At 39.3% G+C, this 12,543-nt stretch overlaps 1 protein-coding gene across 6 annotated transcripts in view; it reads right to left on the minus strand.

The window, feature by feature from the left end:
* CCDC68 (coiled-coil domain containing 68) overlaps positions 1–12,543 on the minus strand; it is a 49,986-nt gene that overhangs the window by 18,801 nt on the left and 18,642 nt on the right. For 5 of the 6 annotated variants that reach the window (XM_068563252.1, XM_068563251.1, XM_068563253.1 and 2 more), the window contains 4 exons: positions 10,948–11,088; positions 9,824–9,949; positions 8,149–8,277; positions 2,507–2,589 (listed from right to left, as the gene is read on the minus strand). In XM_068563252.1, the coding sequence (XP_068419353.1) occupies positions 2,507–2,589; positions 8,149–8,277; positions 9,824–9,949; positions 10,948–11,088 (479 nt within the window). The remainder of the gene's footprint in view (positions 1–2,506; positions 2,590–8,148; positions 8,278–9,823; positions 9,950–10,947; positions 11,089–12,543) is intronic. The other variant, XM_068563256.1, reaches the window with a different exon arrangement.

Here is a 12,543-nt window from a genome sequence, read left to right on the forward strand (position 1 = left end):
ATGGGGTCAACCTTGTTTTTAAAAAAGGTGCTTCTGCCAAACCTTTTTACTCCCGTTAACAGTAATTGTGAGTTTCTGCTGTATAACAAAGTGAATCAGCTACGCATATACATACACACCATTGTAAAGCAATTATACTCCAATAAAGATGTTAAAAAAAAAAAAGTAATTGTGAGGATTAGCTTAATATAATGGTATGTACATATCCATATGCAAGAAGAAACTCATTTTCTTCTGAATTATAAAAGCTTAAAAGTTATCCTCAGAGATGCTTTCTAATATTAGAAATGCCAAGTTACAACATATTGAATTTTTTTATCTCTTTATCAAAATTGTAGAATGAAACTCACTGCAAGTCAAGAAAGTCATGGCACCTATCAAACTATCTGTTTAAGGGAAATTAAATCACCCATAGCCCCCTGCTCAGGGAAGAAGCCCTAGGCTATTCTTTGAGTAAGGCGAGGCCACCCACAAGGATGGGAGAGGACGCCTGCCAAAGGCTATTGGTTGGATGTCAATGCAGGGGTTGGTCAAGATGATCTATCTGTCCAATACAGGAAGTAGTATTAGGACAGTCAGACTCTTTCCTCTGGAATCTGAAAGGAAAATACAGAGACTATAAACCAGCTGGTGAAAAATGGTGGGAAAAGGTAATGAATCATCCAGGAAGAGCAAAGAACAAGAAAAGAGTGAAACTGCATAAACACGCATCACTAAGTGGGATCAGCAAAAGAATCTGGGTTTTCAAATCACATTAGGTGCTAAAGGGTTGTCCTCCTGTCTTCCCATGAGTACATCTTCTTTATGGCCATATCTATTCAGTCTTAACCTAACAGAAATCCTATTTATGGCAGCTTAACCAAGTCTCTATTGCTTTAGCTAAAAGAATCTGACTCATACTGATTTCATTTTCTTGTCACTTAGCAAAGTGAATACCTCTACACACGGCTCAAAATAACAAGTAAAATAAATATTTGTGATACCTACAATTTATGGAAACTGCACAAGCCAGGATGTCCAAACACCTTTCTGGAAACACAGAAGCTCCATTTCCCTCAAGATATTTCTAAAACCTCCTCAAGAGCTTTTTGAGAATTCTTTATCCTGACTGCTCATATATAATAGGACTGAAAGAATAGATCAGTTTGGTTTTTAAAACCATTACATTTTTGGCTCAAAGACTGACAAAACCTCTATTATCAATAAAAAATCATTTTGTAAAGAATAAATCAAACTCATTGTCTGGACTCTTAATGGAAGGCACAGTGTACCAGCTGTAGTTCTGCTGCACGGAAAAGCTCTCTTTAGGGAAAAAAAAAAGAAAGAGGTAAGCCAAAAATGTACTTAGAGTTAAATTATGAGTATATACAAGTAATTCCAAAGACTTATGGATATTTTCCATAGTATTTCCTTTATCCTCTACAGAGATGTACAGTGCTATGAAACTCAGACGTCCACCTTCTGGGGCTACATGCGTGTTCACAGGGAAGCATACGAGGTAATTAATATCAGTGGTATCCCAGTGTGTTTCAAATATGTAGGTACAATTGCCAGGGTCAGCCCAGTTCTGGACTTTGGCTTATGAGGTCCAATGAAGAGAAAGAGAGATAATGGGAAAGGAAAAGGAAATAGGAAAAACTCAAAAGACCAAGAGAAAGTGATGTCTGAGCATATGTTATTGAATAAATGAGAATAAGAATATGTACATTCTGAGATTCATAATAGTGCCTAGAGCAATAGCTCTAGAGGGATGAACTAAGATCTTGAAATAGATTTGACTTTGAATGTTATATCAGAATATATAACGATTGTGGTAAGCTTAGAATTAAAAGAAAAGAAAAAAAAGAAAGGAAAGGAAAAGAAAAGTTCAGGAAATTTCATATGATATGAGTTATTCTATGATATTCCAGAGAATTTTTCTAACAGCAGCTGAGTAGTCAAGCCATTCGAGATCCATAAACCCATAAATCCACCCCTACCCCAGCACACAAGGATCAGGACTGCTTGTGAATTACTAGTATTTGTAAGTAAGTCCCAAGAACTAAGGATGCTTTTCACAGTATTTCCTTCCTTCTCTACAAAGTTGGGAGCACGACAAACCTATCTTACAATTCCACGTGTGGGCTAGCTTTAGTGCCGGCTGTAGCAGAGACCCATCAACAAAATCAGAAGCATCAGGGGAATGGAGACCTCAACATCATCCTCTTCAGCACCAAGGGTAAACAGGGAGGGGACAGGCTCATTCACTCTTCAAAAGGATTAACGAACCACCACACACACGTACACACACCAGTTTCCCTGTACCCCCAGCGACCTCTGCCCCGTCCAGATTCCCCAGTGGGTAGGGAGGGAGAGGCACATGACTGTTAATGCTAAGAAATCTCCCTTCCTCCTGCACTTTCAGGCTTCCTTTCCCTTGGGGGATAGTTGCCGTCTATCCACTGGTCAGTGGACCCGAAGAGAGGAAAGATACCAGGAACTGCTTTTACTTAGGAGATCTGCAAACCTTTTAGCATATGTAGCCTTGGATTTGAGATGCAGCAGCTTGTTTTCCAAAGACAGTTTTTTTTCTAGCAGTGTTCTCTTTTCCTAGGAGAAGATAAAATACAATTTTTGCTCATTTCTTTTCCTTTATTTCTCTCTCTCTCTCTGTCTTTTTCTCTCTCGTTCTTTCTCTCTATGTGCGTGTGTGTTCAGCAAGGAATTCTTGCAAACTGTTCGCAAAAGATGCTTCTTGTAATACTAGAAATATGTTTTGAGCTAAAGAGCTAATTTCATCTGGAGCTGTTAAAACCCACCCCAGTGAAGTCCGGGGCAGGCATTCTCCTGCATGCTTTACAAGTGTAACAGGGAAGAGCCAAATCAGACTACATGTTAAATCTGTTTCTTTTACTTGAACCTTTGCTTTCCGCTGCTTCTGTTCACTAAAAGGATACTGTCTATGCATAACGGCCTGCCTCGGGGAACCCTGCCCCTCTGCCTGAATGTTAAACCGAAGTGCCTTTGTTCAGGGAAACATGCAGACCCTGTTCCACCCGTGGATGGCTGCAAGAAACAAGAAATTAACACATCCCCTCCCCGAGGCTGGCCATTCCAGGTGATATTTGCAAAACTTAATGGCCTTTTTACTTTACTTCCTCATCCCCTCCCCCTCTGTGCTATAAAAGAAACTGACATCCAAACCCCGATAAGGTGGTTATTTTGAGACTTTAGTCCGCCATCTTCTCCGTCTGCCGGCTTTCTGAGTAAAGTCGTGTTCCTTGCCTCAACACCTCGTCTCCGATTTATTAGCCTGTCGTGCGGCGAGAAGAGCGATTTTGGACTCGGTCACATACGTCGCTCAAGGACAGGTCAAGACTAGTTGTCTTCACTGCCCTCGCTTGTCTGGAGAGCTTTGCTTTGGCCCCTCCCCCAGTCCACTGCTCAGTTCAAACTTCTCTTCTGTCTCTCCATCCCGCCCTAAATGCTAACTGCTTGCCCATCTCTCTCTCGACACTGGCTCTCCTATCATTCCACCTGCTTCTCCTCCGTTAGTCTGAGTTGTTGGTATCCAAGGATATTATTGCACTTGTCTTGATACCTACCTGCTTACATGGCATCTGTCAGAGGTAGAAAAGTAGTAAATGTATATTTAGTGAAGGATCAAGGCCATAAGTGATAAAGTCACTTCCTAATTAGGATATAACAGAAATTTTGACATTGTGAAAGAATCCCTAAAGAAATACCTTATTGTCATCATTAAACCAAACTGTCTCCATCCAACAGGAAAATAGACAAGTCCATGAAAAACCAAGCTGGGATGATTGTGTTCTTTTTTATATCTGATGGAAATAGATGCTTTGACAGTATTTACAATGCTGTTTAAAATCATTCCTTCTGTAGTATTTATATGGGTAAAATACAAGACAGTGCCGTTATAGCAAAAATCTCAGTCTTTGGACATGGACCAACCTGGTTCTGAAACTTTGTGACTGTGTTAAGTTTTGCCAAGGTTTTAACCCCTCTAGACCTTATCACTGTTAAGAAAAATTAACCAAAACTTGTAAATCAAAATATATTATTTTAATGTCATATTGGGTCATTGTTTAATAAACTGACACAAGGATTTTTTAATTCTCTTGGAGAATTTCTTTGTGTGTGACTTTATTAGTTATTATTTGATTAGAGCCCTGACTTTGTGAAGTTGCATGTTAATTTGTGGGTTTCTTCCTAGTAGAAAAGGTAATCCCAAAGGTTATGGTTTATTGCCTTAAAGAATATTAACTACCTTTGTATCTAACCTAGTAATCCTATTCTCTATTCCTTTTTTCAAAATGCATGTAAATAGCCAATTTCAAAAAAATATTTTATTTAAACCAGCTTTACAGTCTTACTGGTTCCCTCATTAATTAATGAGTTGACTAAAACATCTGACATTCTATATTTGTTTGAGTCATGTTTTTGACTTTTTGAGCATCCCTAAGATGGGGATAATACTATCTATTGAAATGTTGGGACGATTGGAGATGTATGTGAATGGTCTACATGCTTCTCTGAAACATATTAGGACCTCAATATATAATAAATTGAAGGTGCCAAATACTTCATATCTTATGTGCTCTATTATTTTAAAAATGTATACTTTTTCAAAAATTTCCTGTAGCATTCTTGTCACATACATTAGATATTGTTCTGGTGTAGCCTTAGTTGATCTGACGGATCAAGATACTCTTTGCAAGCTTATTATGACACTTGGGTCATCAAAGAAACACATCACTGATAATATATTTTGAGTTTATAGGAGGAAAAATGGTGTTTAACGAACATTCTTTCTAATGGGCTTACTCTCAATTCATGAATCTTTATCACCAGGGTTCAAGGAGACCAGACAGCTGGAGCAGGAAATGTTCTGCCTTGGTCAAGCCTCCAGTATTTAGCTTGGACTCTGTTTTTAATTTTTATTTTATATTGGAGTATAGTTGATTTACAATGTTGTGTTAGTTTCAGGTGTACAGAAAAGTGGTTCATTTATACATACACGTATATCCGTTCTTTTTCATATTCTTTCCTATATAGGTTATTACAGAACATGGAGTAGAGTTTTCTGTGCTCTACAGTAGGTCCCTGTAGCTTGGACTCTTACTGCTCCCTCTCTGACAACATGGAAAATCACACTACATCAGCTAGCACTTCTCAGGGACAGTGTCTTCTGGGAAGGGAAAGGCGTTCACAGCACCACCCAGTGGGCAATCCACTCTTGCCAAAACCACACCTCTGAGGAGCGTAAGGGTTCCCTCACCTTATTGATCAAGGTGGAGTGGACACCAACTTAAATCATTGCCATATGTTAACATCTAAATGATTTAGGAACCAATGATATCCTTTTTATCCCACATCAGAGAAGATGTGGGCATAATGGAAAGGATTGTGAACTGCTACCTGGAGGACTGTGGAATAGCCCCTCATTCGCACTGTCCTCGTTTATAAAATGATGATGAGGAATTAGGTGGTCTCAAAAGAGCCTCTGAGCTCTAAAATTCTAATAGAGCTAAATCAATGACACTGGAAAACAAGTATGATGCAACAGAAGTGCACTGCCAGCCAAAGGAACATATGCCATATTAAAATGCTCTTATTGGGCGGTTTTGCTGGCTTATCACTGTGTTTATGGAATTCATTCTCACTGCATTCCTGATTAAAGTGGGACAGATGGTGAAGGTTTGAAGTAATGTGTTCATTACCAGACCTCATACCACTAATGGCTATTTACTGGTGCAGTGGCTTGTGCAAGTGAGTAGAAAATGAATCCTTCTCCAGGGGGTACCCACCACCAGGGCAGTATTTATCAACCTTTGTTGTGGATGTTCATTTTTAATTTTCATTTCCTTTTTGAACTCCTGGCCTTTTCTTACTAATACAAAGGCCTCAGTACCACCTCCTCTCATTCCGATACACACTTCCCTCCTGAGAAACCCTTCATCACAGCCTTTATCCTCACTATCTCCTTAGACCAAGATGTTACCAAGCTTTGCTTCTTATAGTTGTATTTATTTGCGTGATCATTTTACAAATGTAATGTATCTTTAAACTAAATATGTTTAAAAAATAAAAATAAAACTCCTGCACATTTTCCTTCCACTGCATTCCCACCTACTTCCAGAGATTCCAAAAGACTCCACTCTAGGAAGCCACTGAACTAGAATGTTCTGGAAGGTTCCTGCATGGCCTTGCTGAACCATGGGCATTCTGTCCACTTACTATGTCACAGAGCTCCTAGAGACAGCTCTCCATTATGGGTCAATATCAAGACAAATGCTAGGCCATCACTTCTCAAAAATGTCTGCCAGTCTCTAAGCCACTTAACCTTACTCTGGGGTCCATCCCTACCTTCAGTTGGATGTCAGCTTCCCTAAGGACCCCTGGGAGAATGAATGAAAGGAGATCTGGGCGGTTCCTTGAGTCTCACACCACCCAGATATATTACATTGCAATCTCCACAAAGAGACTGTATCTGGTTCATTCACAAATAGATATCTAGCTTGGAGCTCTGCCTGGTCCACGGTGGGAGCTCAAATATTGTTGAATAAATAGTCCAGTGACTATACCCCGGAATTCTGAGATGAACTCACGTCCAGTACAGATTTCCTGGGGTTTCTAGAAAATAGAAATTACATTACACTATTTTTTTGTTAATTTTCAGGGACTGACAGCTGACCAGTAAACATGACCCAGAGTTACTGGGTTTGAGGTGACCGCAAATCTAAATTTAAATGTCAAGCTGGTTAATCAAGTAGTTTGATTAAACAACTCTGTTTGCATTCCAGAATTGTCTTCCTTTCCGAAATGCAAACGTTCCCTGTGCTATCTTAGTTTGCTAAACTATTTATTACAGGATAAATATTCTAACATTGCAAAGTATTCATCCAAATGTTACAGTTTGTCCAAAACATCATAATTATAAACTGTTACACGAGGGCAAACCAGCTACTTGAGGACATTTTAGCCCTGTGATTTTGGCTAAAGTAAAACACTCAGCATCACCCACCGTGCAACACAGATGTAGCTGTATATTATTATTATTAGATTCAGTTAAGGTTGGGCTTATTTAATTTTCGTGATTTCCTCATAGGACCTTCATTAAGATCACAAATTCAGCCAAACTCACAGTGTTATAAATTAAATTCTTGGGAAATATGTAAAAAATTAATCAAGGTTTCTCAGGCAAATATCCTGAATGTTGAAATGTGATGCTTTTGAAGTGATAGTTCTAAAATAGCTTCAATTCAAGGAGACTCATAAAAAAAAATAAGACTGAGAAGAGTGGAGGAAAATCAGGGAATTCATGTAATAAATATAAAAATGTACTGGGCAATATTTACTGGAAGTTAAAGTCTGTATTCTTATCTACTCCAACTCAGTTTCAAAGATGCCAGTTTTCTATTGGTTTGTTTTACTATTAAAAAATATTGCTTGCTTTACCTGAATTCTAAATTCTAAGGCATGCAAAACGAAATTTATGTGCTCACCTTTTGTGTGTATTTGGAGGGCCAGCTACTTAAAGGAACACTGCATGAAACTTTTAATAATTTTTGTTCTATTATTACTCTTCCCTAAATTTGGCCGAGCCGTGCGGCATGCCCCCTGCACTGGGAGCGTGGGGTCTTAACCACTGGACTGCCAGGGAAGTCCCAAGAATGTCTTTTCTTAATTGTGAACTATACCTGTCCTAGGGCAGCCATAGGTTTTTATAAATCTAAAGGGGACTTGGGTGGCCAAAAATAAACACTTCACTGACTCCAATACATAAAAATGCTACAATTACAGGGATTCGCTATATTATTACTAGCAGTAGGTAGACTTTGTGATCTTTTCCATTATTTCTATTCATAGCCTCACGTTTCCCCTTTCTAAGCCATACATTTACCAGAAAAAAGAAGTGACAGATAATGAATGATTCGACTGCAATATTTGTAAAGAGGTAAATCAGTAACTACAATACACATCATATTAAATGTGTAAGGGAAGAAATGAACATTATTGAGTCCATCCTAAGATCTTACGAGTTGCAAAGAGCACTTTCACTTAACGTTATTTATTTTCATATTATCTTCTTTAATTCTCACCCTAACCCTGTCAGGAAGAAATCCCTTTAATTCTCCACAGGCCTACCTTTTCCATCCTCTGTACAAGATTCTCCAGTTCTGTGATTTGATTATGTTTTTCTTCAAGCTTTTCAGCAATTTGATTCAGATTTTCAACATGTTGCTTCAATTTCTGTTCTTTTTCAAGTGTGTTAACCTTTTGTCAGAAAAACAGTTGTCAGACTATTGTTTTCATTAAACCTATACAGCTATTATCTCCCTCTAAAATTTTCTGAGTAGCCAAAAATATTTAATAATTCACACTTGTTTAGAATTACTTCCTTGAATTCAGTCTTTCTTCAAAATAAACCTGATGGACTACAGCAACACTAAATCAATGGAGAATTAATAACATATAAATATTATTTCTAGAATGTTGACATATGCTACCATAAAGCATACTCTGTGAACTGGTATAAGAAAGAGAGACAAAAATTTAAGAAAAGCAAAACTTTTGACTTTTTCTCAACAAAACTTATCTAGAACAGAAATAGAATCTTATAGGTTCAAGTAAAAAGTGTTTTCTTTTTAACCAGAAAGTGTCATAAAAGCAGAATAATTATCCCCCCTGTGTCAGGGGGTTATCTCCTAGGCATAGAGCAGGAGTTATACTAAAAGACATAGGAGAGAAGTCTTCAGCGGGCAGCCCATAGGCCACACTTGGGAGTGTTTCAACTGACTTGTAACTGACATGCGCACCCACATCTGCTTGTGTGTTTAACAGAACTCAAGATTTTACGGTTAGAAAAAAAAAGTGTCTGACTTCCCTTGAAAATACCAGGTGGGCATTCCCGCCCAGACACTCCCTTTGCTGGGACGTGGGCACTCCCGTCCACACACACCTGCTCACTCTTTCACGTAGGTACTTTATCTGCACCCTGCATGCCTAGGAGTTTGTGACCATCATCACCCCAACCTGAAGCTTGAGGGCGCGTCGCCTGTGCAGTGGATTCCGACTGTGCTTCCCTGGGGACCCTCCTAGGGCCTGAGCTGGCAGAGACCCAGGTGCCCCACCCGCGCCTGAATGAGCTTCACTCTTTTGAGTTTTGGCCAACACACACATACACGTTTCCCTTTTCCAGTCCTAGAATACATTCTCCAGATAAAGCTCTACCGGCCCTAGGACACATATTTCAGATCCAAAAACAACCAAAGTGTAGGTGTGCGTCTATGATATAGAGACACCCATATATACACACATATATATTTGTATGATTTTATATTTAAATTTATATATTAAATATAAAATATATAATTTTATATGAAATATACATATGTACATATACATACATGTTTTTGTTCGTTTACTCTGAAGAATGTATTCCAGGACCAAAAAAATTTTGAAACCATTTATGTAGCCCAACTTTTTCATTTTAGAGTCAAATCAGAGAGACAGAGTGATTCGAACTGGGTCACCTAGTTAGTCAAAGGCAGAAACAGAAGAGAAGCCACTGGCCAGTGTCATGAGGCCAGCCCTGATTTCTAGGCTGGGTGGCAGGGCTCTGGGCAAGGGGGGCATAATATCCGGGTACCAGGCTAAACAGGGGTGGGGGGAGATCAGGGCAGAAGACGGGCAGCCTGCCCTTCCAGGGGCTTGCCAAGTCACGTGGCCATTGCTTGTTTCACATCTAACTCCTCCCCAAAAGAGAGACTTGAACAGCTTGGAGGTTAGTTCACCCGTATGCAAGCTGCTAGCTCGGTACCTGGAGTAAGTGTCTACTGTCCTCATGCTTCTGTCTAACTTCTTTAGACTGTGTTTGATAGTTTTCAAATAATCTCTGGGCCACATTTCTCAGAGCCGCTGCTCCTGCTTCTCTGGAGGCTTCGAGCTAGAAACAAAAGGTCGCTGTGCATGTTTTGACTTTTACAATAAAAAGGGTTAAAGACAGAACAGTTTGATGGGCAACCAAAAACACAGGGGCTGTAACCGTACCATTTGCACCTTCATAGACAATGGGTAAGAGGAAAGATGCTGTTATCTGCTAAGAAGAAAACATAAAATGAGAACCCCCTATTTATTGGGGCTGCCATGCAGGTGATTTGCACTGGCCAGGCCAAAGCGAGCTGTATGAACATCAGTGCCCTGCATATATAGACCACACCCCTGCAAAGTGTCCCCCAGTGCCCCATCGGCTTATACACGTATTTGCAAGCGTTTTCGTATCATTGGCCACAACAGTACTAAAAGACATATTTCCTGAAATAGAAGGAGGACAAGATTGAAGTATTAGGGGCAATATCGACAAAGTGTCATGAATCTTTCAAAGATTTAACCTAAAGAAATAATCAAGGATGGCTGCAAAGATCTACCTACTAAATCACTGTAGGACTGTATATAAAATAAGCCAAAAAAGGAAAATATAAGGCACCCAACAATAGATTCGCTAAATAAACCAATGAGGCATTTGACTATGAGTGCTCTAATTAATATGCAATTTTTAATATCTAATTATTACATATATAAAGACTTTTAAATTTTACTGTAGTAAAAACACAACATGAGACCTGCCCCATTAACAGATTTTTAAGTGTACAGTACAGTATTAAATATAGGCACAATACTGTACAGTAAATCTCTAGAACTTATTCATCTTGTACAACTGAAACTATACCCAGTGAACTTTTGTAAAATCTTTTTAATAATAACAATCGCCTTCAAAATAGAACAGTGAGATTTAATTGATCAAATGTAAAAGGGCTTCTCTAAGTATGTGAGCACATGTGTGGATTTATGGATGTGTGTGGATGTCTATCTAATTTCACAGATCCACAAATCTATCCTATTGGCACAAAGTACAAAATTAGAAATTTCTCCTACTGGTCATACCTTGATTTTCAACACTTCATTCTCTTTGTTCATTTCTAAGAGCTGTAGGTCTTTTCCTTTTATCCTTTCCATGAGCAGATCCAAACTGCAACAAGAGGGATCCAGTTCAGAGTCAAAGCCATTTTGAATGTGTCGACAGTGCTGAAATGAACAAACAAGAAAATCATTCACCTGACTTTTCCTTTTCTCTACTAACTTTGATAACAATAATTATCACTCAGTATTACATATGTCAAGGAGGATTCAGATCAACACAAATAAATCTTTTGAATCTTAAATATCAATGGGAAGTTCCAGATGAAATGCAGCTGGCCTCTATATTTGCTCAAATTTGAATAGATTCTTATATTAAAAGGAAGGTAGAAGTACATCTTTCATGCCTTTTATGTTCCCTACAGTTTTTTTTTTTTTAATAGAATTTTTTTTTAAATTTTATTTATTTATTTTTGGCTGTGTTGGGTCCTCGTTTCCACGCGAGGGCTTTCTCTAGTTGTGGCAAGCGGGGGCCACTCTTCATCGCAGTGCGCGGGCCTCTCACTATCGCGGCCTCTCTTGTTGCGGAGCACAGGCTCCAGACGCGCAGGCTCAGTAGTTGTGGCTCACGGGCCCAGTTGCTCCGCGGCATGTGGGATCTTCCCAGACCAGGGCTCGAACCCGTGTGCCCTGCATTGGCAGGCAGATTCTCAACCACTGCACCACCAGGGAAGCCCTCCCTACAGTTTTAAATATACTATTAAGACCTTTTAAGGAGATAAATGATATCCACAAAGCCAGTTGTTTGTTTTTTTTAAGCTAACTTGTCTGCTGACCTTCTGTGGTTTGAGATGGCCGAGGCAGACATACTGGCAACACAATTCATCTGCATTCCCAAGAAGCTATTCCTATTAAGGTCTCCAACAACCTCCCCATTGTTATAGCCAATGGTTGACAACTAGCCCTCAATTTACTTAACCCACAGACGCCATTTGACACAGTGGTCCCTCCTCACTTTCTGAAACCCATTTTTTCCTTGTCTTCAGTAGCTCCATTCTCTCCTGTTTATCCCCCTAATTCACTAGTCTCACTTCTCAGCCTCCTGTGATAGATTCTTCTTCTTCCCAACATCTAAATATCAGAACTCTCAGGACTAAATGCTTAGATGTTCTCTCCTTTCTATCCACACTGATATGTTTGGTGATCTCCTCCAGTTTCAGAACTTTAAATACCATCCTTACTCCCAAAATCTCTACCCCATAGCCTGGACCTTCTCTACCAGACTTCTACCCTCAACTCCAGAATCAGATATCCAACCTCCATCAGAAACCTCCACTCGGAAGTCTGATAGGCAACTCAACATAGTCAGAACTGAATGTTTGATCTTTCCTATCATTCACAAACATTAACCTCTTTTTCAGTTTCAGAGCACTTAAGAAAATAATTGGAGTGAGTTGTGTTAGTTTAGGAGCTGAGGATGATAAAGAAGACTCTGTTTATACATCTTACGCTATGTTCTAGTGTTCTCTGTGGCCGTCCTACAGAGTGGATAACACTGGCATTGATGAGGTGCATGTGGCTCAGGTGAGGTTTAACCTGGCATAATCCAGACAAGGCTAAGTG

Source organism: Eschrichtius robustus, chromosome 14, assembly GCF_028021215.1.
Source record: "Eschrichtius robustus isolate mEscRob2 chromosome 14, mEscRob2.pri, whole genome shotgun sequence".
NCBI lineage: Eukaryota > Metazoa > Chordata > Mammalia > Artiodactyla > Eschrichtiidae > Eschrichtius > Eschrichtius robustus.